The sequence below is a fragment of the Eschrichtius robustus genome, chromosome 19 (assembly GCF_028021215.1).
Source record: "Eschrichtius robustus isolate mEscRob2 chromosome 19, mEscRob2.pri, whole genome shotgun sequence".
NCBI classification, from domain to species: domain Eukaryota; kingdom Metazoa; phylum Chordata; class Mammalia; order Artiodactyla; family Eschrichtiidae; genus Eschrichtius; species Eschrichtius robustus.
The window spans coordinates 57,376,326-57,403,286 of NC_090842.1; the positions used below are offsets into that span (position 1 = coordinate 57,376,326).

Sequence of the window (26,961 nt, forward strand, 5' to 3'; positions counted from 1 at the left end):
GACAGACTGGCCGCCTGGAGCGCGACTCCACGCCGGACACGATGCGGCTGCCTGGCCCCAGCGGCCGCCGCCCCCTCCTGCTGGTGCTGCTGCTGGCTCTCCTTGCAGCCGCCGCCGCCGCCGCCTCCGCCGCCGGCCCCAGCCCCATCCAGGCCGTCGAGGTTGCGGTGATCCCGGGCCGCCCGGCCGGGTAAGCCCCGCTGCGGCCCCCTCGTCCTTGTGCCGCCTCTACCCAATAAGTCTGGAGGTCTAGGAAGACCAGGACTTTCGGATTTAGGGGAATATGAACCCACTGCTTCGTGATAAGGATGAAGAACCAGAGCTCTTGAATTTATTAGGGCCCTCTATTTTGTAGGGGTTAGAATCCGAGGTGTACTGAGATTTTGAGGGGAGGGATTCCCCTCCCGTGTGGTAGAGACGGATGTGGCTCCAGGGAATTCTAGAGTTTGTTTGGAGAAGGGTCCCAGTTTATATGGGGATGGGGCTTTGAGTTCTCCTAAGATGATAGACGGGTGGGGCCGAGCTGGGATGGGGTCCCCCAAACTAACTGGGTGCTTAAGGAGGAAGAGTATGGGAGGTTATCAGGGCACTTTAAGGGGGAGTTGACATGTCCTGGTTATCTGGGGAGCGGGGAGGCCTGAACTAATTAAGAGACGTTTTCCTAATGAGTGAGGAAGACGTGGAGTTTTGGGTTGATGGTGGAGGGGCTTGTGGAAATGTGTGCGGAGATGGGGGGCCCTCAGATTTCATGAGGGTTGGGGGGGTGCTTTAGTTTCCTAGAATAAGCGGATTCCAAGCTTGAATGAGGTACCAGTGATTTCGCGGCAAGAAATCCAGAATTTCCTATAGATTTAGGGGGTTATAGCCACTCTTCCTGTCTACGGGTGACGAGATCGAAGGAAACAGTCTGCCCAGTACCCCCCCACCCCCCACCCCCACCCCCGCCCTGCGGCCCAGCGCTCCGTTACAAAGGCCCCGGGCTCAGCTCCCGCCTCGGTCTCTGCGAATGCGTTTAGTAACCCGAGCCGCGCCGGGGGCGGGGCTGGGAAGGGGTTAACCCGGAGAAAAGGCGGGAGGGATGACTGCAGGATCGGGGGTCCGGAAGGCTCCCACCCGGGCGGCCTCCTCCCCTACTGGGCCCCACCCATCTAAAAAGAGTCCATACGCCCGACGTCCCCTTCGCAGCATCCCCCCGCTGCCCCTCTCTCCCGGCCGGCCCGCGCGGCCTCGTCCCTCGTCCCCCTTAGCCTGGGGATAATGGATTTGTCTGGGGGGCCCCTTGGTTGCGACGCACTTGCGCCCAAGCTGAGGGCTCCGCCAGCCGGAATCTGAGACCCTCCCGGCGCGGAGATTCCTCCAAGAACGACTCCTTCCTCCTGGTCAGGCGGGAAACTGAGACCCATAGACCAGGAGACTCTGGCTCCAGGACACACAACGTGGAAGGGCAGGAAGGGGCTAGAACTCAGGCCTCGGGATTCCCAGTACTGGGCTGTGGCTCCTGTATCCCCCTCCACCTCTGCACCCTGCAGGACCCATAGTCAAAGGCGGACCTCCCTCCCCAGCCGTTGAGGCCTGTGGAGTGGCGCCATCTGCCGGCCAACCGCGGGATGACGGCTGAGTCCAGGACAGGGAAGTGCGGGGAGGGCGGGGTTCTAGATTCCCAGATCGGGCTTGGAAGTGCGCTTAGAAATCCTCTTTTAAGTCTTTTGTTTTTTTTAAATCATTTTTTTAAAAAAATCATTTTTAAAAGACTTTTAAATGTCTTTTCCAATAATACCTTACCTCAAACACTTCAGAAGAAAAATAAACGTGAGGTTGCTGTGACCTTCATCCCTGGAGAGCCTAAACCCGTTTGCCTCCTATTGTACAGATGGGGAAACTGAGGCATCGAGCACAGTGCCTCAGATTGGTCACACATCAATCTCGAGCACCTTCAAACCTTATCTTGGCTTTCCCTCCCCTATCCCTCATTGCCTTCCTTTGGGGAGTTCTACAGTGCTAGGGCCCTGAGTGACTTCCATCCCTCTATTTATAGTGTTGCTGCTTGTCGCTGCTGCCCAGGCCGATCGCCCAGGAGGAGCCGCTGCTTCAGAGGTGGGTTCTTGTAGGCGAGGTATAGGTAGGAGGGGAAAGGTGGTAGGAGCAGAGGAGCTGGGGGCTCCCTTCCTCACCCCTCATCCCAGCTGGAGAGCTGGATGAGAGAGGAACTCAGTCGCCTCCTTTTCCACTTAGTCCCTGGCTGTCTCTGAAGCCTCCTGCAGGGTCCAGAGCTGTCGGCCTGAAAAGTGTGCAGGCCCTCAGTGGTGCCTGACTCCAGTGCCCCCAGGGCTGTCAAGCCCCAGCCCCAGCGTGAGGAGGAAACAGGTGTCCCTTAACTGGCAGCCACTGACGTGAGTGTGCAACCCTCCCCTACTGGATGCTCCCAACTCTGCCACCATTTCTGGCACATCTTTCTCTCTGCTCCCTGGGTCTCCTCTCCCTTGCTCTCTGTTTCTATCAACTTGTGTCTCTGTTTCTGTTTCTCCTTTTCTCGCCAATCGCTGTCTCTGGGTCTTTCAGTTTCTATCTCTCTATCTCTGTCTCCATGTTCCTCTCTCTCTATTTGTTCTTTCTGTCTGTCTCTTTCTCTCATAGTTACCTGTCTCTTTGCCTCTGTGTCTCTCTTCCCTCTCTCCCTTCCTCATCTCTGTTTCTCCCACTGACTTTGTTTCTTCCAAGCCTCCAACGAATGTTCAAGGCCTGGTCCCCATAAAGAGATGGGGGGGGGGTCGCAGAGCCTCCACTGGGAGACCTCCTGGTGTGGGAAGTCTCTTCCAGTCGCGGGGAGGGGAGGGGGGTGTCAGCCGAACCGCGGTGACAGCTCCTTCTCTGCCCCCTCCCACCCAGGCTGCAGGAAGCCCGAGCTCTGCTGAGGCGACGGCGGCTCCGCGGGCCGGGGGCCCGGGCATTGCTGAGAAGGAGGCCCCCACAGCGCGCCCCTGCCGGCCAGTCCCGGGGTAAGAACATCCGCCCTTCCTCCGCCGGGGGGCGGGGGGTTCCGGGCCAGATAAAGCCGTCTGGTTCCCACGGTCCAGCTGCCGCCTAGCCGCCCCCCATTGTAGCTCAGCACCTCTCCCCAGGACGCAGCCCCCTCTAGGGACCCCGGCGTCCGGCAGCGAGAGGTGAGTCCGGGACAGGACCAGACGCTGGCCAGAGGCGCTGACCCGCGGGGGTGGGGCCGGGAAGCCAAGCGTCCGGGCTCCCCACTGCCGGCCGAAGAGGGGGGCGCTGTCCCGGCAGAGAAAGCGGCCGAACTAGCCCAGACAACAAAAGCGATTGTGCCGGTTGGCGCCTGCCTGGTTACCGAGTGCCCAAAACTGCGGAGCGGCTAGGGGCCAAAGGCCTCCCACTACTTTCCCGACCGTCCTCCTGCCTTCCTCCCGCTCCGGCTCTCGGCCCCGGGGCTAGCACACCCCCTAGTCTCAACCACCCTCAAAAGTCCCCCTCCTGCTGTGGCCTTCAGCCCAGATGTGTCCCCTCCTCCCTAAAGTCTTCCAGATGTGGGCCTCCGGCCAGATGTGAAGACCCCCGCCCACAGTCTCAATCCACCGTTTCCCCTAATCCATTCTGACTTCTACCAGGTGTGAGGGTCCTGGTTAGATGTGACTGCGTCCTCAAATGTGCCCCTCCAGCGTTCTGCCCACCATCCAAACCCCCAATTCCTTCATGTGCCCAGGTGCACCGACCCTTCTCCTCTCCCCCAGATGTGCCACCTGGCTGCCCAGATGTGCCATGGCAGCCGCCTACCCAGATGAAGCTCCTTTTTCTGTGACTAAGGCAGAGACAGCCTTTAGCCTCCTCCCCAAATGCGGCCCCCACTACTCTTTCCTCTTTATGGATTCAGCCCTGTCTGGGGGGGAAACGGGCCCGCCCCCACCTGTTCCCTTCCCCGCCGCTCCCCTGCGGGCCCCATTCACTTGTTGGTGCGAGTCGGGGGCAGAGGGGGCGCCCCCTCCCCCCTGCGAGTCTAGCGCCCAGCCTGCGCGCCTCTGGCTGCGCGCCCGGCCCCACGCGCCCCCGCGCGGCCGCCGGGGAGGGAGTGGTGGGGAGGGGGGGGCCTGAGCGGGGGCGCGGCCGCCCTCCCCCGCGGGCGGGCGGGCGCGGCCGGGCCCCTCGGGCGGGCTGGGGCGGCGGCGCGGCGGAGCGCGGCGCTGCAGCCATGGCGGGCGGCGCGCGGCTGCTCTGGGTGTCGCTATTGGTGCTGCTGGCGCTGCTCCGGCCGCAGCCCGGGCTGGGTCGGCCCCGAGAGCGCCTCCGCGTGCGCTTCACCCCGGCCGTGTGCGGCCTGAGCTGCGTCCATGGGCCCACCGGCCCCCGCTGCACCCCGACCTGCGCGCCCCGCAACGCCACCAGCGTGGACAGCGGCGCGCCCGGCGGGGCGGCCCCGGGGGGCCCCGGCTTCCGCGCCTGTGAGTGCGGGGTGGTGGTCCCGAGGGAGGGCTTCCCCGGGTGGAGGAGGATCCCCGGGGATGGGGGAGACAGTCCCCAGGGCGCGGGAGCCCAGATTCCTTGCGCAGTAGTGCTGGGGAATCCCTGGCTTATTTAAGGAAGAGAGCCTCAAATTCCTGGCTTTTGGGGTTGGGTCCTGAGGGTCTTGATTTCGCAAGCAATGAGGGTTCTCAGGGACCTGTGATGTCGCATATGAGGGGATTGGGGGCTGACTTCTGTGCCTTTGAGTCAAAGTGGGGAATACCAGAATTGAGGGGCTTGGGGTCTTGGGGGAAAGGGGTCCGAATTCTGTGACTGTGAGTAAGGGGTCCCCAGAGTCCAAGGGAGAAATCCAGGGCCATGGGGGGTTTTCCACTTTCTGCTTCTTTGGGTGGGAGGGATTAGGAAAGTCTAGGATGGGAGTGCCTGTGAGGAGGGGGATTGGGGTGTGGAAAGGTGATCCTGAGAGCTGAGAGGGAAAGAGTTCGTAGAAGGAGGGTCTCTGCAGGACCCTGAGTTGCAAGGGTCGCACGTGGAAGAGCAATCCAGGCTGGAGGCCTAGGGGAAAAGGCGCCCCCTGGGGGCAGAGGGGACAGGAGGCGTGTGCACACCAGGCTCCCCTAGATATGGAGAGCCCTTGGTGGGGGGGTGGGCCACCTGTTGGCCCCAGGGTATGGTGGTGGGTGGGCTCTCAGGGTCTGGGCCTACCTGCCCCCAGCCCCGGAGGCCCTCTGGAGTGGGGAGTGGGGGCCCCTGGCGCCGGAGAACTCGCCCAGCCTGGCCCCCAGCCAACCCAGCCCTGGCCGGCGTGAGCTCATCTCCCGCCTGAGCCCCCGCCCGCTGCCACTCCCTCTCTCCTCCCCTTCCTCCCTCCTTCCCTCACTCCCTCCCGGCCCAGCCTCAACGGGCCTGTGCCAGGAGCCTTGCCCAGGCGGGTGCCAAGCCCCTGGAGGCACAAGGAGGGGTCTGTGAAGGGGGCTGACCTCAGGAGGACCTCGATGTCCTCAGCCCCTCATCCCTCCAAGGGTGTGGGACATGGAGTTGCCTGTGCCCATCTAGCGGCCCGCCCTTGGTGTGGAGGCCCTCAGGGTGCTGGGCGGGGGGCCTACATTCTGGATGATAGAAGACAGACAAGTGTCTTTGGAGGTTAGGAAATGCCCCCAGACTTAGATGGATTACCACCCACAACCCCCAACAGAGACCCTTCCTATTTTGGAATCTTGATTCCTAGTTAAGCCTCTCCTAGGCCTGCCACTTAATTAAGGGCTCCTATTAGAGCACCCTGGAGTCCTGGCCTGACTCCTCTAACTAGGGGAGCCCAGGGTCTCTGCCCTCACGCCCTAAGCCCCTCTGCACCGCTATCAACAGACTCCGGAGACCAGCCCCTCCAGTGAAATTCCCTCACATTCTTCTGATGTAATCTCCCCAGACTGTGCCCCTCACCAGAGAACTCTAGTTTTGTCCCTCAGCTATTCCTCCCCACATCCAGGGAAACCCCGGATTACAGATTCTATACAGTGATAACTCTGCTCCCTAGCCGAATTCTCTTCCCACAAAAGGCTCCTATTTTCTTCTGTTTCCAAGTGATCCCCGATTCCTGTCTATCCAAGTCCTTCCCTTCCAGCTGACTCCCTCCCCGGGAACTGCTGATCCATCTGTCTTCAGAGAAACCCAGAGTTGGTCTTGATCAGTGATCCTCCCAAGAGGACTACAGATACTGTGTTCCCCCCAAGCAGCCATTAATCAAAACGACTTGGGTACCTAATCCCTTAGCTGAGAGGGGAGGGGGGATTCCACAGTATCTTACAGTCCTCCCAGACAATTGAGGCTCTCTTGGGCTGGGGACTCCCAAGAATCCCACTTCTCCATCTAAACCTTGTTCTCAGCACCCTCCAATTGGCCATTCCCTAGAAGACACTAGAGTCCTGTTTTTAGGTAACTCTCCCCAAAAGGACTTAAGGGATTCCTTCTGTTGAAGGGTGCCTCCGTTTCCTCTGGGATAGGCTCCCTTTCTGTTCCAGAAACCTCCAGTGGTCTTTGAACCCCAGAGTGCTGCCTTCTAACTGATCTCCTCCCAGGAGTGCAGTCTCTTTACCCTTATAAATTGAGGGGGCTCCCTCTATGCTTTCCTCTCTCCAGTGTGTGGCTCAGAATCCCAGACACGCCTTCCTGGACGGCCCCGGCCTCCTGCCCCCTTCCTGCCCTCCGCACAGCTGTCTCCAGCTGTTCTCGGCAGCCCCTGGGGAGAAAGGGAGGGGGTGCCCTCGCAGGATACGTCCGGCCTCCTTTGGCTCAGCGGGCCCGGGGCTCCCCAAGGGTCCGGAATGAGGAGCCGCCGCCCTGCCCCCGCCGCACCCCTCTTTGTTTACCCCGCCGCACAGCTGGTAGTGCCCCGCCCAGAGATGGCCTGAGGCCCAGCGAGGGCGCGCCTAGGGGAGAGCAGGCGCGTTCCCGCTGGCCCCGCCCCGGGGCTACTGGAGGCGGGAAGTCAGACCTAGAACTGGAGAGCCGGAGCCAAGGGGAGGTGGGAGGAGACAAAGCGCGGGGGGCGGGGGGTGGCTAGGACGTCCAGATAGCCGGGAGGTGGGGTGAGAGGAGCGTGAGCGACTGAGCCAGGGCAAATTAACTTGAGGAAAGGAAGATGGGTGGGGCTAAAGGCAGCAGGTTAGACGCCTTGATAGGCGGGGTTTACAATCCCTCGGGTAGAAGAAGGTGATGTGGGCAGGGTGCGTAGAAGGGGAGGGGGGGAAACCGCACAGCCTGTGGGCGGAGCTTGAACGTAGTGGACCCTGCCGGACGGGGTGTGAGCGTGCCTAGAATGGTAAGGAGACGGAGTTGCGAGCAAGGGGTAGTGCCAGGGAGTGGCAAAATGTGGGTTTGGTCAATGGAAGTGACCAGCGCTGGGTCTGAGGGGCTGAACAGTAAGAGATGGGCGGCGCTAAATGCGAAGGCAAGAGCTAGAGTGGGCGGGGCTGAGCCTACGGGCGGGTACAACGCTGTCTGGGCGGGGCTGGTCCGCCGCGCACTCGGCCAGAAAGTGGGACTCGAGAGGGAGGGCGGGGTGAAATGAAAGTGAAGAAGGAGCTGGAGGGCGTGGTGAGTGGACCCAGTGGGCGGAGCTATACCATCAAGGGCTGTACGACTGGACCCAGCCAATGCAAGTGGCCAGGGTTAGGGGGGAGATGACTCAAGACAGCTCATGGCGGAACAGCTTTGAACTGAGTGATACCTTTGAGGATGTAGTTAACAACGTTAGGGACTGAGCTCGTTTGAGTGCGCTCGTCCCAGGGGGGCTACAAGGAGGGTTGCCGGCCCTGAGTGTTCTCGCTCTCCCCCTAGTCCTGTGTCCCTTGATCTGTCACAACGGAGGTGTGTGCGTGAAGCCTGACCGCTGCCTCTGTCCCCCGGACTTCGCTGGCAAGTTCTGCCAGTTGCACTCATCGGGCGCCCGACCCCCGGCCCCGGCCATGCCAGGCTTCACCCGCTCTGTGTACACCATGCCACTGGCCAACCACCGTGACGATGAGCATGGTGAGGAAAGTGCGGCCGGAGTCCCCTCCGCCCCCTCTGTCCACCACCTCGCCGTTCCTCTGACTCCCATCTTTCCTACCTTCTCTTAAGTACCCTTCTCCAGCGCGCCCTTTCCCCCATTCCTACTCCCACTTTGCCCCGCCGTGCCTCTCTCCAGGCGTGGCGTCTATGGTGAGCGTCCACGTAGAGCACCCGCAGGAGGCGTCGGTGGTGGTGCACCAGGTGGAGCGTGTGTCCGGCCCTTGGGAGGAGGCGGACGCCGAGGCAGTGGCGCGGGCGGCGGCGGCGGCTCGCGCGGAGGCGGCAGCGCCCTACACGGTGCTGGCACAGAGCGCGCCGCGCGAGGACGGCTACTCGGACGCCTCGGGCTTCGGTTACTGCTTTCGGGAGCTGCGCGGAGGCGAAGTGAGAGGAGGCCGGTGGGGAGGGGCCCGGAGCGTGCCACCGCGCGGGGGCGCGCTCACCCTACACTTCCCCACAGTGTGCGTCCCCGCTGCCCGGGCTCCGGACGCAGGAGGTCTGCTGCAGAGGGGCCGGCTTGGCCTGGGGCGTTCACGACTGTCAGTCGTGCTCGGAGCTCCTGGGTAAGCCCCAGGATGTCCCCGAGGTGCTCGGAGCTGGGGAGGAGTGAGAACCCCGCTGCTTCTCGTACTCTGCCCATAGATATACCCTTACACAAATTCTAGCCATGCCTACCCGTTGTGGGGATCATTTCCAGTCTAGACCTATCCATACCGTCTGGGACCACCCACCCCACTTTCTGACTTTGGCTACCCTGTTCTCACTCGGCCTTTGTGCCATAGGCCTACTCATGCAGATCGCCAACCGAAGGCTGACCTTGCACTCAAACCACACTCAACACCTTTTAGTTCCTCCCACCCCATTTTCGTCCCCGCCCACTCCATCTCTCTCCGCGCACCCCGGACCAACCCTCTCCTCTCTCTACAGGAAACTCCGACCAAGTGGGCGTCCCAGATGGACTGTGTCCAGCTGGCTTTGAAAGGGTTAATGGGTCCTGCGAAGGTGAGCTGGGGCAGGCGTGGGAGGAGCTTGGGACGGGGCTGGCAGGGAGCTTGCCCCTGACGCCACTGGAACCACCCCCTCCCTCGCAGATGTGGATGAGTGCGAGACTGGGGGGCGCTGCCAGCACGGGGAGTGTGCGAACACGCATGGCGGATACACCTGCGTGTGCCCCGACGGCTTTCTGCTTGACTCGTCCCGCAGCAGCTGCATCTGTGAGTCACTGGGGCCTGAAGCTGGTCCCATGTCCACCCTACCCTCATGCCAGAACATCCCTGGGTCTAATTCCCTTAGACCACACTCCCCCCAGATGCTCCCAGACCCCAGGTCCCCCCAGTCACTCTTAGATCCCCCTCAGAACGTCTCAGACTCTCATTCACCCTCAGACTCCCTGAACCTTCTTCCGCTCCTCTAAGAACCCCTCAAACCTTTTGGATTAGGATCCCCAGACTTTCATCAGCTCCTCTCAAGCCCCCAAATTTCCTCCTCTCTCTCGGCCACCAGACCTTCTTCAGATCCTGAGATCCTTCCCAGATTCTCTCACTCACCCCTCAGACTCTCCTCAAGCCCCAAACCATTTTCAGACCTCCCAGACCCCTCAGCTCTTCCTCAGACTCTCTCAGAGCTTTCCCAAATGCCCCTCACACCCACCAAACCCTCCCTGGGACCATTCCCCTACCTCCCAGATCCCCTAGTCCCACTACACTCCCAACCCCGCCTGAAGAATTTCCTCCCCCACCCCCAGCCCAACACGTGATCTCAGAGGCCAAGGGACCCTGCTTCCGTGTGCTCCGCGACGGCGGCTGCTCGCTGCCCATTCTACGCAACATCACCAAACAGATCTGCTGCTGCAGCCGCGTAGGCAAAGCCTGGGGCCGGGGTTGCCAGCTCTGCCCACCCTTTGGCTCAGGTGAGCGCCTCCTGCCCGCCTTTCTCTAGACTTGACACAAACAGCCCCCATTCTAGGCTCCGCCCCCAGCCCCTCCAACATGGTTGGGCCCTAGCCTTGGCCACGCACCCAGCATCTGAGACAGCCTATCTTCAGAATGGACTCCACCCTGGCTTGCACATGACCTTGAAGTTAGGCTGTGTCTGCCGAGCGTCACCCCCAGCCTCGACCTCCCCTAGCCCTGGAGATAGGCTGCCTGCCCAACCTTGTCCCCAGGCTCTGGCCACCTCCCCAGCTTCTGAGACACTGCCTTCAACCTAGGTTCCGCCTTGGGCCCCGCCCCAGACACGCCCCTCCCGGAGACACCTCCCAGGCAATCTTGCTTCTTCATGAAACCAGACCCCACAATGGACCTGACTGTTTCCTGGCCTTCAACCCCGTCCCTGTAGACACCAAACCAGACCCTGCCCTCAACTCCGGTCCCTGCCATCCTCCCAAAGAGGGAAAAACATCCTTGGTCCCACCTTTAGCCTCTGAGATGTCCCATTCTTTGGCCACTGGGGCCTGAAGCTGGTCCCATGTCCACCCTACCCTCATGCCAGAACATCCCTGGGTCTAATTCCCTTAGACTACACTCCCCCCAGATGCTCCCAGACCCCAGGTCCCCCCAGTCACTCTTAGACCCCATTTCAGCATCCAACCCAAACCCCTAACACACTCCCAGGCTAAGCCCTACTCACGGTCAAGGCCAGACCCTAGCCCCCCCTTTTCTCTCTACTTCACCCCCTTTCCCTCTCATTCCCCCCTACTCTCTTGCCCTCTCTCTGCCCACCTTCTTCCCTTTCCTGTGTCCAGAGGGTTTTCGGGAGATCTGCCCAGCTGGCCCTGGCTACCATTACTCGGCCTCCGACCTCCGCTACAACACCAGACCCCTGGGCCAGGAACCACCCCGAGTGTCCCTCAGCCAGCCCCGTGCCCCATCCTCCACCTCTCGGCCACGCACAGGTGAGCTGGTTTCTGGAGGAGGGTGAGCTGGTTTCTGGAGGAGGGAGTGTTGTCTCCAAGGGGAGATGAGTAGGGACACCCAAACCCAGGTCTCCACTGTTGATAGCCCTTCTTTACCAGGCTTTCTGCCCACTCATCGCCCAGAACCCCGGCCTGAGACACGGCTAGAACCCCGGCCAGAGCCCCGTCCGGGCCCTGAGCTTCCCCTGCCCAGCATCCCTGCCTGGACTGGTCCGGAGATCCCTGAATCAGGTGCGGTAGAGGGAATCAGCGGCATTGATGTGGGTATTACAGGCAGGAGTTCCGAGTGGGGGGGTGGGGGGCTCCAAAGTGAAGATTCTACAATAGAACAAATAAGGATGTTACAGCCAGAGGAGTTAAGGAATGGGTGGGAAAAGATAAAGGTTTGAAGGGTGGGGTGGTGGTTACATCAGGAGCTGGAGTCAGGCAAGCCTGGGTGCAAGTTCTGTGTCAATTGGGAAGGTCAATTTAACCTCCCTGAGGCTCAGTTTCTTCATCTATAAAATGCGGATCATTGTGAGGATTCAGCAAGCTGCCTCTGAAGTATCTGGCACATAGTAAGTGCTCAGTTAACGTGAGACAAATAATTATTTTTCACGGAGGACACTAAGAACATATCTCAGGCAGAAGACTGGGGAGCAAAATATTAAAAAATGAAGACTTTGGAGTGGCATTATGGGAGGATTCAGGCAGAGGATCTGATGGGAATGTCCCATGATAAAGGAGAGGGACATCAGAGGGGGAAGACTGGGCTTGAGGGGGGACATCCAGGAGGATGTTTTAGGCAGAGGATCTGAGGGAATTGTACTGGGATGAAAGGGACAGAAGATTCATAGATGGGGGAACCCTGGCTCACTGGACCCCCGCAGGTCCCTCTGCAGGCGAGTGTCAACGCAATCCCCAGGTCTGCGGCCCGGGACGCTGCATTCCCCGGCCCAGTGGCTACACCTGCGCGTGCGACTCCGGTTTCCGGCTCAGCCCGCAGGGCATGCGCTGCATTGGTGAGCCAGGCCGAGGGGGAGGACAGAGGCGGGGCGGGCGGCTCTACCCTGTCACCTCCTGACCAGACCCCTCCGCACCCTCAGACGTGGACGAATGTCGCCGCATTCCCACGCCTTGTGCTCCCGGGCGCTGCGAAAACACGCCAGGCAGCTTCCGTTGCGTGTGCGGGCCGGGCTTCCGAGCTGGCCCGCGGGGTGCGGAGTGTCTGGGTGAGAAATCCAGGCCCCACCCCAGCTGGGGTCTCGCTCCAGCTCTCCCTCTGGAGCAGTTCCCGCCCTCGCACTCTTCCCCTTCAGCCCAACTACTGCCTTGGCCTGGCCCCTGGCCCCGTCTCCAGACCAGCTCCCGCTCTCACTTCGGCCCCACCACTGCCTCTTTCCGGCGCAGCCGGCCCTTCCCGTCGGGGCCGGTCCCTGCCGTACTATACTGTCCGGCCTCTCTCCTTGACTGGGTCCCGGCTCCGCCCCTCCCTTGGCCCCGCCCCTTCAATATTCCAGACTAGCTCCTGCCCTCTCCAAGGCCCCTCCCCTGTCCCACAACTGCTGCAACCTATCTCCTCACCATGACTCCTGATTTCCACCCTGCCACACCAGTGCCCCGTCCCCAAACCACCCCTTCCCTCGCTCCTGCCTTCCCTTTGTTCGGTCCCCAAAGCCGTTCTTCCCGCCCTTGCCCTCCCCAGGCCCTGCCCTCCCCAAATTGCCCCCCTCACGGTTCCCCTCTCTGCCTCTGCCCAAGCTGGGTCCCCAACTCTTGTCCTGTCCTCCCCGCTGAAGCTCCGCCTCAGCCTTAAACCGAGCCCCTCCGAGCCCCTCTACCGCCCCTGGCTCCTGCCTCGGCCTGGCCCTGGCCGAAGCTTGACTCCGCCCCTGCCGTCCCCGCCTCCCCGCCTCCCCGCCTCCCCAGGCCTTCTGGGGGAGGCGAGGAGGCGGAGTGTCTGCCCCAGTCCCAGCCACGCGGTTTGTGCTCGCAGACGTGGACGAGTGCCACCGCGTGCCGCCACCCTGTGACCGTGGGCGCTGCGAGAACACGCCAGGCAGCTTCCTGTGCGTGTGCCCCGCTGGGTACCAGGCTGCGCCCCACGGAGCCAAATGCCAGGGTGAGGGATTGGGCATGTAGGGGGAAGGGTAGAGCGGCAGTGGTGAGGGAAGGAGATACCGAGCCAATGAGGCAGAGGGAGGCTGATTGATGGGAGAAAGAGGCCAGGCTCTGAGAACCAGACATGCAGCCTGTTGGGGATGGAGAGGCCAAGTGTTGGAAAACAGAAAGGCTGAGTCATGGAGGATGGAGAAGCAGAGGGATGGGGGATGGAGACGTCATTAATGGGGGAAGGGGTAGAGTTATGGAGGACAGAGTTTAAGGAGGCCCACTGATATGGACTAGAAAGACAGTTCTAGGAAGCAGACAAGCAGCTTAATATGGACTGAGGAAGTAGAGGGCTGGAGGATGGAGTTAGAATGATGACGGATAAGGTGGCAGAGTGATGGAAGGTGGAGAGCAGAACCATGAGGACAGGGTGGCAGGATGATGGAGGGTGGAAGGTCAGAGCGACGGAGGTCAGGGAGGTAGAATAGAGCATGGGGGGGGGCGGAAGGGGCATAAAGGAGGTATGACCTGGGTCCCTTGCTCTGAGCAGATGTGGATGAATGCATCCAGAGCCCCGGCCTGTGTGGCCGAGGGGTCTGTGAGAACCTGCCTGGCTCTTTCCACTGTGTGTGCCCGGCTGGCTTCCGGGGCTCAGCGTGTGAAGAGGATGTGGATGAGTGTGCCCAGGAGCCACCACCCTGTGGGCCAGGCCGTTGTGACAACACAGCAGGCTCCTTTCACTGTGCCTGCCCTGCTGGCTTCCGCTCCCGTGGGCCGGGGGCCCCCTGCCAAGGTGAGGGTGCTGAGTCCAAAGCCACTTCACCCCCATCTGCTGTAGGGACTGGAGACAGGTTTGGGAGACAGAGAGGCAGAGCAGTGAGGCTCAGTGAAGGAGGACAGGGACAGAGGCCTGGGGGTATTGAGGGGGTGGCGAGGGTCTGGCTCCAGCATCTTCTCCCCTTTCTCCAAATATGAGGGTGCTCTCCATTCCTCCTCATTTTTTGGATGATACTCTTGTGCTTCTTGGAACCCTGAGGAAGGGACAACTCTGAGTCAGGGAAGGCAACGTGCAGGAGGTGGTGCCTTAGCCGCATCCTGGCAGCTGGAGAGACCACTAATGGGGAAACAACGAAAGGGTCTGTCCTTCTGGGAGGAGGGAGCAGCCTGAACAAAGTCCAGGGCGCTTCCTCCAGAGTAGAATGTTGGGGTGGGTGGTGATGGCAATGGGTCCAGGCCCCTTCCTCAGCCCCACTGGTCTCCTCTGCCCCAGATGTGGATGAGTGTGCCCGTAGCCCCCCGCCCTGCACCTATGGCCGGTGTGAGAACACAGAAGGCAGCTTCCAGTGCGTCTGCCCCACGGGCTTCCAACCCAGTGCTGCCGGCTCTGAGTGCGAGGGTGAGGCCGGGGAGGGAGGGAGGAGTGTGGATGGGTGAGGGGGGCGTTGGGCCACTCCTCCAAAGCCACCCTCTCCTCTGCTCCCCAGATGTGGATGAGTGTGAGAACCACCTGGCATGTCCCGGGCAGGAGTGTGTGAACTCACCTGGCTCCTTCCAGTGCAGGGCCTGTCCTGCTGGTCACCACCTGCACCATGGCCGATGTACTGGTGAGATTAGGCCCTGGGTGTGACCTTGGACCTGCCTCATGCCTCCTGACCCAGATCATGACCCCTGACCTGGCCTACAACCTTCTAACCTGGATCTCAATCCCCTTACCTGGACCACAACCCCCAGAGCCTGACTGCAATTCTTGACCTAGACTATGAACCCCTGATCAGACTGCAGTTCCTGATTTGGACCACGACCCTTGGCCCTGAGTGTGACTTCTGACTCTGTGACCAATGAACCCTCAGCTTGACTGTGACATTTGACCTTCACCATGAACCCTGCTGATAACCCCTGACCTCAGCCCTGATAGCAGTTGTGACCCCCCTGATGCTGCTTGTCCTCTGACCCTGTATGTGACCTGTGACCCCTAAACTTGACTGTGACATTTGACCTAAACATAACTACTGACCACAACCCTGACTACAACCCGTGACTCTGTGTGATGCTTGATCCTGCCTCTTTCACTGCCCCTGCCCCTTCTCAGAGCACCTTCCCGGGGGCTTGATTGTGTTCATGATCCTGGACCCTGACCCCTGACTAGAGACTCTGGCCCCTGACCAGAATGCCATCTAATTATCCTGGTTTATAATACCAGACCCCTTACCCTAATTAATGTCTGACCCCTGTCTCAGTCCAGAGTCCCTTCACCTGACCCCAGGATCCTGGCACAGGGAGTTCCCAGAAACCCAGACTCAAGGACCCCCAACCCCAGTCTCCCCTACCCACTTCTGCCATGGAGCCTTCACCTCATATCCAACCCAAGACGCTTCCCATCACCTTCTTCAGACCCCTCTCCCCCAAGGGGATCCATCAGTGTGTTCCTAGACAGAACCCCTTCTGAAATCCCCATTCCCACAGATGTGGACGAATGCCGTTCGGGCGCCTCCTGCGGCCCCCACGGCCACTGCACTAACACTGAAGGCTCCTTCCGCTGCACCTGCGCGCCAGGCTACCGGGCACCACCTGGTCGGCCCGGGCCCTGCGCAGGTGGGCTGGGCGGGGAAAAGGCTGGACAGCCTGGGAGTGGGACTTGGCTTCCTGGGTAAAGCCTGGTGGGGAGGTGGGAGCTGGACTAAGGGACTGCAGGTGGAATTTAGAAACCGGCCATCGGGGTGTGGCTTGGGGGACAGGGTTGCTCCTTTGTAGGCGGGGCTTGGGTCTCGGGGGCGGGTCTGGTAACCCCGCAGCCCTATCTCTGGGTACCCTAGACGTGAACGAGTGCCTGGAGGGCGACTTTTGCTTCCCCAACGGCGAGTGCCTCAACACCGACGGCTCCTTTGCCTGTACTTGTGCTCCCGGTTACCGGCCCGGACCTCGCGGAGCTTCTTGCCTCGGTCCGTACCCAGGCTGGGCCTGGATCGGGAAAGGGTGGGGAAAGGGAGGGGCGAAGTTGGGAGACGAAAGGGGAAAGGGCGGAGTCTGGATAAATTGGGCAGTGAATGGAAAGGATGGAGCCAAACCCGGCGGAGAGGCGGGGCTTGCAGGGAAGGGAGGAGCCTAAGGCAGGTGGGGAAGGCGTTAAGGTCTTGGAGCTGGAGGGGCGGGGAAAGGGCGGTGGAGGGGCGTGGCTTGGAATGTTAAGCAAAGAAGGAGATCCGCCTGCGGTTTCCGACACTGTCCCGCAGACGTGGACGAATGCAGCGAGGAGGACCTCTGCCAGAGCGGCATCTGTACCAACACCGACGGCTCTTTCGAGTGCGTCTGTCCTCCAGGACACCGCGCTGGCCCAGACCTCGCCTCCTGCCTCGGTGAGAGGCCTCGCCTCTGCCTGGTCCCTCTCCCCTCTGCCTCCTGGTCTCCCCCATTTGTCTCCCCCCTCTGCCTCTCCTCTGCTGCTTTCTCTCTTTCCCTTTCCTGCGACTCCCGCCTCCCTCTTCTGACTCTCCTCTCCCCTCCTTGACTCCCCCACCTTTTTTCCTTTCCCTCCCTGCCTCCCCCATCTGACTGCCCTGCCTCCCCCCTCAGACGTGGACGAATGTCGGGAGCGGGGCCCGGCCTTGTGCGGGTCCCAGCGCTGTGAGAATTCCCCCGGCTCCTACCGTTGTGTCCGCGACTGCGACCCTGGCTACCACGCAGGCCCTGAGGGCACCTGTGACGGTGAGACCACTGCCCCACCCCACGAAGTGTCGCAGAAGCCGGCTCCAGGCCTCACGGACTTGGGGGGAGGGGAGGGAAAGGGCTCCCAACCAATGTACTTAACTCTCTCCTAATCGTGGTGGAAACAAGCCACCAGCGTGTCTTTATATTTTTTTGTAGAGAGGAGGCAGGACGATAGGGGAAGACACTCCTGTCAGGAAACAGGCCAAGCCTCGCTTCCACAAGCAGCCCAGAGTTGGGGGCGGTGGGGGGGGGGATGGTGTGTGGGTCAGCATTTTGTGGAACAGATGAAATGACTGCGGACTGCCTTGGGCTCTTGGGTTGCCAGACCCCCGATTCGTGGAAACCTAGTTTCATGGGACCGCATTCATTAATTCCACAAGAATTCATTAAGGACCTACTGTGTGCAACACTGGCAGTAGAACAGGCAATGAGTCAAACAGAATCCCTGTCCTCACGGAGCTGACGTTCTAGGGGGAGAGACAGACAATAAATATGTAAATATGAACTCGATTCATTCAGCAAACAATTTGGGGGCACCTACTGTGTATCAGGCACCGTTCTACACCCTGGGGATACAATGAGGAACAAGGCAGGCACAAATCCTTGCCGACGTGGAGTTTGCATTCTAGGGAGGTGACAGTTGGCATACCAATAACTACATGGATATAAGAAATTTAAGAAGGAAAGTAAAGCAGGATAAATGGACAGAGATGACAGGGCAGTAGGGGTAGGGGCGCTAGGAGGGCTTGACCTAGACCCTTGAGTGAAGCAAGGGAGGGAGCCACGCAGATAGCTGAGGGAAGAGTGTTCCTGACAGGGAACAGCAAGTGCAAAGGCCCTGAGGCGGGACCATGTTTAGGCTATTTGAGAAATGGTAACGAGGCCTTAAGAGGTATCAATGCTTGTTGATTTTTCGAAGCTCAGACTCCTAGAATACCAGAGTCAGAGACTCCTCAGTCATGGGAACGGGAAGCAGCACCAGGGACCTGTGAATCCAGGCCTGTGACTCCCCTCTCCTTCCCCCATCCCCTCCCCACTCTTTTGCAGACGTGGATGAGTGCCAGGAATATGGCCCAGGGATTTGTGGAGCCCAGCGCTGTGAGAATACCCCTGGCTCCTACCGCTGCACACCGGCCTGTGACCCTGGCTACCAGCCCACGCCAGGGGGCGGATGCCAGGGTGGGTGTCCCTGGGGCAATGGGTGAGATGTGGAGGGGATAGAAGGTCCAGCAATGGCCTGACTGTCTGGTGGTTGCAGATGTGGACGAATGCCGGAACCGGTCCTTCTGCGGGGCCCATGCCATGTGCCAGAACCTGCCTGGTTCCTTCCAGTGCCTCTGTGACCAGGGCTACGAGGGGGCGCGGGACGGGCGTCACTGCGTGGGTACGGGGCTCCAGGGGGTGGGCGGGGCCAGAGGGTGGGGAAGAGGTTGTCAGGCCCTGCTTCTCTCCATAGATCTGAATGCATGTAAACTTTAGGGGTATGGAATTTAGACCTTGGAATATAAGATCATCTTCATGTCACTCAGGAACCCCTATTTATCCAGATTTTATCTGGGGCATGCTTTAAAAATGCATGCATAAAGTAGTAAAAGTGCACTAATTTTTTTTTTTTTTGGCCGCACTGCTCGGCATGCGGGATCTTAGTTCCCGACCAGGGATCAAACCCGCACCCCCTGCGGTGGAAGCGCAGAGTCTTAACCGCTGCTGGACTGCCAGGGAAGTTCCAAAACTGCACTAATCTTAATTGTACATAAGCATCCTTTACTTTTTTCCCAACGTTTTACTAGGAATTTTTTTTTTTTTTTTTTTTTTTTTTTTTTGCCGTGCCCCACGGCTTGTGGGATCTTAGTTCCTGACCAGGGATTGAACCCGGGCCACGGCAGTGAAAGCGCCATGGAAATCCCACGGACCGCCAGGGAAATCCCAAGGAAAATTTCTAAACATACAGAAAGTTAAAAGGCCTGTAGAATGAACATCAGCATACCCATGATCTATATTCTATTATTATCATTTGGTTATGCTTGTTTCCTCACATATCTTTCCATTAATCCACAAAATATTTTGGATAGAATTTTAAAATTAAATTGCAGGCTTCAATATACTTCCCCCCAGATTCTTCTGTGCATAATGCATGTCATTAACCAGAGTTCAATTTGTGTTTACGGATATTTTTATTTGAGGTTTAATTTACATACGGTGCAATGCATGAGTCTTAATTATACATTCACTTAGTTTTGACAAATGCAAACACAACAGGCTTCATTTGTTTAAAGGGCATTAAACTGAAGTCCTGGGAAATATTTGAACTTCAGGCATACGTGGATCCAGGAATTGTAACAAGGCTAGCTGTCTCCCAGCTCTGCTATCCTCTAATGCATTTATTTTCAGGCAGATTCTCTTTTCACAATGACAAAAGTGGCCCTAGCACCTCTGGTTGACATCCTTAGCTTGACATCCCTGGCTACAGAGGGAGGCTCTTCCTCCGTATTTCTAGAAAGAGTCCCAGGACTGGCTTTGATCGGCCCAGCTTGGTCACTGCCTGTCTCTGAATCAGAGAAATGCAGCAATCTGCTTGGCCTGCTCAAAACATAGGTTGGAGGAGCAGAGCACTCCCAAGGGAAATTCAGGGTTTGTCACCAGAAGATAAGCAGATGATGGGATCTGGGCCATTAAAATACTCATACTCAAAGCCCAGACTTTTAGACTTATGGAATTCCAGAAGTTTACAACCATTGACTCCCTCTTCCCTGTTGTCTCCTGTTCACAGATGTGAATGAATGTGAAACGCTACAGGGTGTGTGTGGAGCTGCCCTGTGTGAGAATGTGGAAGGCTCCTTCCTCTGTGTCTGCCCCAACAGCCCTGAGGAGTTTGACCCCATGACTGGGCGCTGTGTTCCCCCTCGGACGTCTGCTGGTGAGACTGAGATCAATGTCTACTTAACTGACGGCTGCCGGCCCCACAAAAATATAATGGGATCTAACCATTCCTGATGTGGACAGCTGCCATCAGTTAGATGCTGTTGTTTTAAACAACAAAAACCTTCAGAACACATGAGTTAACCTGGGTGTGGGACTCAGTGTCAGGAGAAGTAGATCCTGGTTCTGACTTTACCAGATTCCTTCATTCAGCAGATGTTCACTGAGTTTAGGCCCTTTTCTGGGCCCTGAGGACACAGCAGTGACCAGGAGAGACCACCCTGTCTTCAAGGGGCTCACAATCCAGTGGGGGCAGATAGCAATATAACCTGACGGTAACAACCCAGAGGAATCAGGACTGGGATGGACGAGGCACAGGCCAGAGCAAACAAGCTTATGATGGGAAAGGCTAGGGCATGGTGGGAATCCAGAAGAGGTGCCTCCCCAGCCTTGAAGGAGAGTTAGGGAGGGCTTCCTGTAGGAGGGGATGTCTGAACTGAGAGTAGTAGGATAAGTAGAAATAAGCCAAGCCAAGTGGATGAGGGAGGGCATTCTGGGCAGAGGATACAGCAAGGGCAAAGGCCTGGCAAGGCAAGAGAGGACCTGACATGTTTGAGGGACTGAAATAAGTTCAGGGTGACATGCTCTACAGAGCAAGGGAAGGGGTGGGGAGAAGTGAGGCTACAGAAGGAGTCAGGCACCAGACCACCCTGACTTATTACCATGGTCAGGAGGTTGGACTTTTCTTGAGGGCACTCTGGCACCATGGAAAGGTTTTGAGCGGGAGAGGGGTATGATCAGATTTTGGAACTTCCTCTGGCTGCCATGTGAAGGTGGATTGGAGTGGGGCTGGGACCTGAGCAGAGAGGACAGGGCTGGACCAAGGCAAGGGCCATGGGAGGGGAGGAGAGGGCAGGTGGGAGAGGGGCTCAAGAGGCCAAAGTGGACAGGCTGTGGGGCTGCCTGGGTAAGGGAGAGGTGTCCAGGCCTAGGTCTAGATTTGGGTATGAAGATTCTGAGACCAGATTGGGACACGTTGGATGTGAAGCCCCAGGGAGGCCTCCAAGAGGCCAGGGAAATCCCCTCTTCTCCTACCTGAATTGCAGCTTGGATGATGGGCCGGACGCTTGGGAGAGTGAGATGGGGAGGCAAGAGGTACAGAAATTAGAGGAGGTGAGAATGGGAGAGAGATGATGACAGATGCTGAGAGGTGTGGAGTCGGTTCTGCCACATGGGGGCCTCAGTTTCCCCATCCATAACACAGGGGCTGGAGGCTCAGCCCACACTCTCTCCTCAGGCACGTTCCCAGGCCCGCAGCCCCACGTACCCGCCAGCCCCAGTCTGCCAGCCAGGCTCCCACCACCCCCGTCCCGCCGGCCCAGCCCACCTAGGCAGGGCCCTGTGGGCAGCGGGCACCGGGAGTGCTACTTTGACACGGCAGCTCCGGATGCATGTGACAACATCCTGGCTCGGAACGTGACGTGGCAGGAGTGCTGCTGCACTGTGGGTGAGGGCTGGGGCAGCGGCTGCCGCATCCAGCAGTGCCCAGGCACCGAGACAGGTGGGCATGGGCCGCTGGGTGGACACAGGGCCGAGGGTTTGGGTAGCAATAGGTGGACGTGGGGCTGGGACAAAGGGCCACATTTGGACAAGGGACTGAGGTGCTGGTATTGCATGGGCAAGAGTGAGCTGCCAGCCAGGTGGGCGCGAGTCTGAGAGGTGGATACAAACAGGCACAGGGGCTGAAGACTTGGGCAGTGAAGGGTGGGCACTGAGGCAAGTGGGCACAGGCAGGCCCAAGGCAGGGGCTGGGCCACGGGTGTCTGGGCTCAGCCTTGTCTCTGTGTGCAGCTGAGTACCAGTCATTGTGCCCCCACGGCCGGGGCTACCTGGCGCCCAGCGGAGACCCGAGCCTCCGGAGAGGTAAGGCCCGCCCACCCTCAGCCCCCAGGCCCAGCTCTGTCTCACCCCATCTCTGTTTTCTTTATCTCTGTCTCTCCCCCTCCCACCCGTATCTTCTGTATCTCTCCCTCTGGGTCTCTCTTGCCATCTCTGTCTTTCTCTTCCCTGATCACGCCCCGCAGCTACACCCCGCCCCCCATCCAGCCCACCCCACAACCTGGCCTGCCTCCCCCACCTCCCCCCGTCTCTCTTGGTGGGGGGGGTGTGCCTCTGACCATCCTTCCCGCAGACGTGGACGAGTGCCAGCTCTTCCGAGACCAGGTGTGCAAGAGCGGCGTGTGCGTGAACACGGCCCCAGGCTACTCATGTTATTGCAGCAATGGCTACTACTATCATGCCCAGCGCCTGGAGTGCATCGGTAGGAACCCCACCTCCACCGGCACTCACACCCCCGCCTGGGACTCTCCCCAAGCCTTGGCCACTCCAGCTCCTCTCTGGAATGTGGCCAGCACCAGCAGGAAGTCCTTCCCTGGAGTCTAGACTCCATCTATCCCACCGTCAATGCACCGGGGAAATGGGAAAGGGGAGAGGGCTGCTTCTTGATCACTTCCTCCATGCCTCCCTAGATAACGACGAGTGCGCGGACGAGGAGCCAGCCTGTGAGGGCGGCAGCTGCGTCAATACCATAGGCTCTTATCACTGCACGTGCGAGCCCCCACTTGTGCTGGACGGCTCGGGGCGCCGCTGCGTCTCCAACGAGAGCCAGAGCCTCGGTAACCCCTCCCCCCGCCCCGCCCCGCCCCGCCCCGCCCCGCCGGTTAGCCCCGCCCCAGTCTCTGCCACGCAGTCCAGCCCCTCATTACCCCCACTCAGCCTCACGCCCCGCACCCGGGCCACGCCCCTTCACGCCCCATTTAGCTTCCGGTCTCAGTGTTTGACTCTCGGAACAAGAGGCCAGCGGGCCTGGTTAAAGGCGAAGGTTGTAGAGGAGCCTCCCTGCCACTTACTGGCCCTGTGTACACGTGCACGTTCCTTATCGCCTCTTGGATCCCAACTTCCTTTCTGCACATTGTGTGGATTGGCAATAGCCCCTACTTTATAGGGTGGCTCTGAGGAATTTTATTTTTAAGAACAGAATGGGACCTGGTCTTACTAAGTGCTAAAAGTGTGCTATTATTTCCCTGTGGGTCTCTGTCTCTTTGCACCTCTCTGTGGGTTTGTCTTTAGGCCTTTCTCTGAATTTCTGACACTCTCTGCCTCTGTCTTTGCTTTTAGGTCTGTTTCTCTCTGCGTCTTTGCTTTCCTGTGTTTCTTTGAGTCTCTGACTCTTTCGATGTGTTTGTGTTTATTTCTTTGGGTCCTCTCTCTCTTTTTGCCCACTGACCCAAAGTCTCTTCTCCTCCCAATTCCTTTTCCTACAACGTCCTCCCACATCCTGAGACTTTATTCAACAATGCTCAGAGAGGAAAAGCAACTGCCCTGGGGTGACAGAGCCCTGCAGCAGCCAGTCTTGGATAGAATCCTCCCCTCAGACCCTATCACCCTCCTATATGATAGCCTTGTGCCAGACCAAGCCCCGTACTCATCTGGAGTTACCTCAGAGGACTTCTAGGAGTCAGATCACAGCTGCTGAGAAGGATTTGGTGACAGGCAGAGGATGGATGGGCTGCTCCAGTAGGGAGGAGATTGAGCATTTGGGAGGACTTGGGTGTCTTCCCGCCTTGATGCATGCTGTCTCTGCCCTCAGACGACAATCTGGGAGTGTGCTGGCAGGAAGTGGGGGCTGACCTCGTGTGCAGTCGCCCTCGGCTGGATCGCCAGGCCACCTACACAGAGTGCTGCTGCCTCTATGGCGAGGCCTGGGGCATGGACTGTGCCCTCTGCCCAGCGCAGGACTCAGGTACTGCCACCTGCCTGGGCCACACTCCGAGACTCTGCCCCTCAGGCTCCAAATCCAGGTCCTCAGACTCCTAGTCTTAGACCCCAAGGTCTCCCAAAACTTGGTCCCTCAGACCCCTATGTCCCAGTGCATTCCTAAATCTTAGACCCCAAGTCATAACCCAAAGACCTCCAAGCCTCAACCACAGAAACCCCAAAGCCTGACTCAGCAGGTCTCATAGCTCCAGTCCCAAAAGGTCCTAAGGTCTGATCTCTCAGACCTTCAACTCCTGGTCTCTAGAAGCCCAAGACAGCCCATGAGACCCCTCCCCCAAATCCTGGACCTTTAGACCTCCAATACCAGCTGCTCAGATCCTGCCATCCTGGCTCACAGACTCTGGTCATAGCTCGCAAACCTCCAAGTCCCAGTGGCTTGGATACCCACATCCAGGTGCCTCAGAAGCCAACACACAGCTCCAGAGATCTCCATGCCTTGGCTCTAAAAAGCCTTGAGTCTCCCAATTCTCAGCCCTTGGGAAACCAGTGCCAGTCCTAGGCCCTTGCTCCTCTGACTTCCAGGTCCCACGGTTCAGATCCCCTCCCACGCATCCTGACCCGTCAGGCCCCTGGTACTTCCCAGTCCTGGTCCCTAAAACACCTCCATCCCATTTTTGTAGGCCCCTAGCCCCAGATCTCATGGGCCCCCAAATTCCAGCACTTGGACCCTGATTTCTAGCTGCAGTCCTCAGTACTCCTGATCCCAAGCCTGCAATCCCAGTCTCCTCCTTTGAAGCCCCTCTAATGCCTCAGCCCACGGCCCTCCCCACCTTCTCCTTCGGGCTTCTCTTCCCCGAGGGGGGACATGAATGATGCGTGCCGAGGAAGCAAGGGCTGATTGTTAGGCTTGGCTCCTGTTCACAGATGACTTTGAGGCCCTGTGCAATGTGCTGCGCCCCCCCGCATATGGACCCCCGCGGCCAGGTGGCTTTGGACTCCCCTACGAGTATGGCCCAGACCTAGGTTCACCTTACCAGGGCCTTCCGTATGGGCCTGAGTTGTACCTGCCACCCGTCCTACCCTATGACCCCTACCCACCGCCACCTGGGCCCTTTGCGCGCCGGGAGGCCCCCTACGGGACGCCACCCTTCGACATGCCCGACTTCGAGGACGATGGTGGCCCCTACGGTGAATCCGAGGCTCCTGCTCCACCCGGCCCGGGCTCCCGCTGGCGCTATCGGTCCCGCGACACCCGTGGCTCCGTCCCAGAGCCTGAGGAGTCGCCTGAAGGTGGAAGCTATGCTGGTGAGTACTGCGGCCCGAGTGATGGGGACTAAGATGAGAAGCCAGGTGTGCAGAGAGATGGAGATGGGGAAGGGAGAAAAGGAGAGGGGAGGAGGAGAGACAGAGACAGAAACGAAGAGAAGCCGGGGGAGAGACAGGCTCAGAGAGATGGCAAAACGGAGATACTGTTGGAGAGAGCGACAGAGAGCAGGGATGAAGAGGAACAGAGATATCCCTGTAGACCTACCTAGAAAGCGATGAGGACAGAAGGAAAGCTAGAGAGAGCAGAGCGACGTAAACATCCTGGCCTCACAGCGCCCCCCAGAGCCCTGGAGCGGGATGGGCAGTTTTAGAAGGGGACCCACCGAACCTGGGGCGCGGCCCCACCCGAACCCCGGAGTCCCCGCACTCTCCGCAGGCGCCCAGGCTGGGCCCTACGAAGGGCTGGAGGCGGAGGAGTGCGGGATCCTGGACGGCTGCGCCCACGGCCGATGTGTGCGTGTCCCCGAGGGCTTCACCTGCGACTGCTTCGACGGCTACCGCCTGGACATGACCCGCATGGCCTGCGTCGGTGAGGGGTGGGCCGGGGCCAGCATGGAGGTTGGGTACAAGAGAGGGTGGAAGCCTTTACTAGGGGTGGGTAATCAGGGACGTCAAAGAGACCGGCCAGCCCCGGTGGGGAGCAGAAAGTAATTTTTGCTCAGGGATGGGGCTTGCCTGAAGGACAGGTCAGGCTGGGAGGAAAGCGGAGCTTGACCACAGCACCGTGGCTGAGCTTGAAGCAGGATGGAAGGATAGGATCCTGCAGGCGTGATTTCTAAGAACTCCCAGGGCTTCCTTGGGCAGTTTGCTTGACCTCTTTGAAGAGCTGTCAGTCTTCCCATCGAATAGGAATTATGTCTGCCTAGTTTAGGCAGTAGTAAAGCAGAGCGGTTACAATCAGGGACTCTGGGGGAGTTGGACAGACCTCGGGCTCAGTCCAGCAGCTTGCTGTGTGACCCCGGACAGGTCACTGTCCCTTGGTCAGTTTTTCTTACCTGAAAAATGAGTATAGTCGTAGAACCCATTTCATAGAGTCGTGAACATCAATTTACAATGACAGTGAGGCCTATGTGTAAAGCTCAGAGAAGAGAACTGAGTTCCTCAAAGTCTCACAGCCAAGAAATAGTAGGGGGCTGGGCACTCAGGGTCTCTGTGAGCTGGTCTGCGAACCCCCTGGGCAGAGTGTGGGCTTTTTGTGTGACATGGGGTAAGGGGCTTCCCCACGCTAGGCCTCAGTTTGCACAGTACCTACCTCACAGGGTTATTGGGAGGACAAAGTTAATACATGTAATATGCTTAAAACAATGTCTGGCACAGAGTAAGCACTTATTGTTGTTGATATCATCATTAGTATTGTTTTTCTAACAAAAACATAGTGTCCTAGGGGCTACCACACTCATCTCACAGAACACAGAGCTGAGGCACAGAGAGGTTAAGTTACCTGCCCAGGCTCACACAGCCAACAGGTGGTAGTGGCTGGATTCCACTCCAGCGGGAGGCTCAGCATCCACACCCCTCTGCACCAGGAGCCTCAGGGGCCAGGGAGGTGGGCTCCTGGGTCCCCAGCTCTGAACAGCGCTCCTGGTATCGCCCCCCTCCCCAGACATCAACGAGTGTGACGAGGCCGAGGCGGCCGCCCAGCTCTGCGTCAACGCGCGCTGCGTCAACACGGATGGCTCGTTCCGCTGCATCTGCCGCCCAGGATTCGCACCCTCGCACGAGCCGCACCACTGCACGCCGGCCAGGCCCCGGGCCTGAGCCCCAGCAGCCCTGGAGCGCCCACTCCGCGCCTGCGCAGGCGGGGTCCCTGCTGCACACGCCCTCCCTCCTGCTTGCGCGCATGCGCACAGGGATGCCGGACCCGGAGGAGAGGATGGTCGATGGGACAGACGGGGAGGAGGAGTACCCTTCCTACAGACGCCGCGGGCCCGGGCTTAGCCCATGGTCGCCTTCATATTCCCGCTCCTTTTTATAAAAATGTTCAATTAAAAAACACCTATTTTGTATCTTCTGTCTCTGTCTGCCTAATGTTTCTCAAACTTTGGCTCTAGAGTTTGTTCTTTGAGCTACTAAATTACATCCTCTCGCCGTCCCTACTTCTTCATTCCCGTGCCTTTGTCCCTTGGTCTATCTCTGCCTCCCTTGGTCTTTGCTTTTCTCCTATGTCTGTTTCTTTGTCTCTGTCTTCTGTCTCTTGTCTTTCTGCTTGTTTT

General features: G+C 59.0%; 1 protein-coding gene across 5 annotated transcripts; it reads left to right on the plus strand.

Moving 5' to 3' along the window:
- Positions 1 to 26,754, plus strand: LTBP4 (latent transforming growth factor beta binding protein 4). Of its 5 annotated transcripts, XM_068529239.1 has the most exons (33): positions 1 to 190; positions 2,036 to 2,094; positions 2,252 to 2,390; positions 2,887 to 2,996; positions 7,807 to 7,998; positions 8,156 to 8,403; positions 8,480 to 8,582; positions 8,947 to 9,021; positions 9,111 to 9,233; positions 9,764 to 9,928; positions 10,763 to 10,912; positions 11,033 to 11,164; positions 11,803 to 11,934; positions 12,019 to 12,144; positions 12,909 to 13,034; positions 13,572 to 13,814; positions 14,292 to 14,417; positions 14,506 to 14,625; positions 15,485 to 15,613; positions 15,835 to 15,960; positions 16,252 to 16,374; positions 16,592 to 16,723; positions 17,774 to 17,905; positions 17,985 to 18,110; positions 19,497 to 19,643; positions 20,943 to 21,206; positions 21,497 to 21,568; positions 21,837 to 21,965; positions 22,174 to 22,320; positions 23,295 to 23,447; positions 24,347 to 24,727; positions 25,125 to 25,277; positions 26,352 to 26,754. In XM_068529239.1, exons 1-33 carry the CDS (start codon positions 42 to 44, stop codon positions 26,504 to 26,506), a joined length of 4,887 nt encoding a protein of 1,628 aa, XP_068385340.1. In that variant the 5' UTR covers positions 1 to 41; the 3' UTR covers positions 26,507 to 26,754. The 5 variants fall into 5 exon arrangements, with proteins under 5 accessions (XP_068385340.1, XP_068385343.1, XP_068385341.1 ...); XM_068529242.1 differs by lacking the exon at positions 15,485 to 15,613; XM_068529240.1 differs by lacking the exon at positions 17,985 to 18,110 and having other exon boundaries at positions 2 to 190.
- Positions 26,755 to 26,961: the final 207 nt, after the last annotated feature.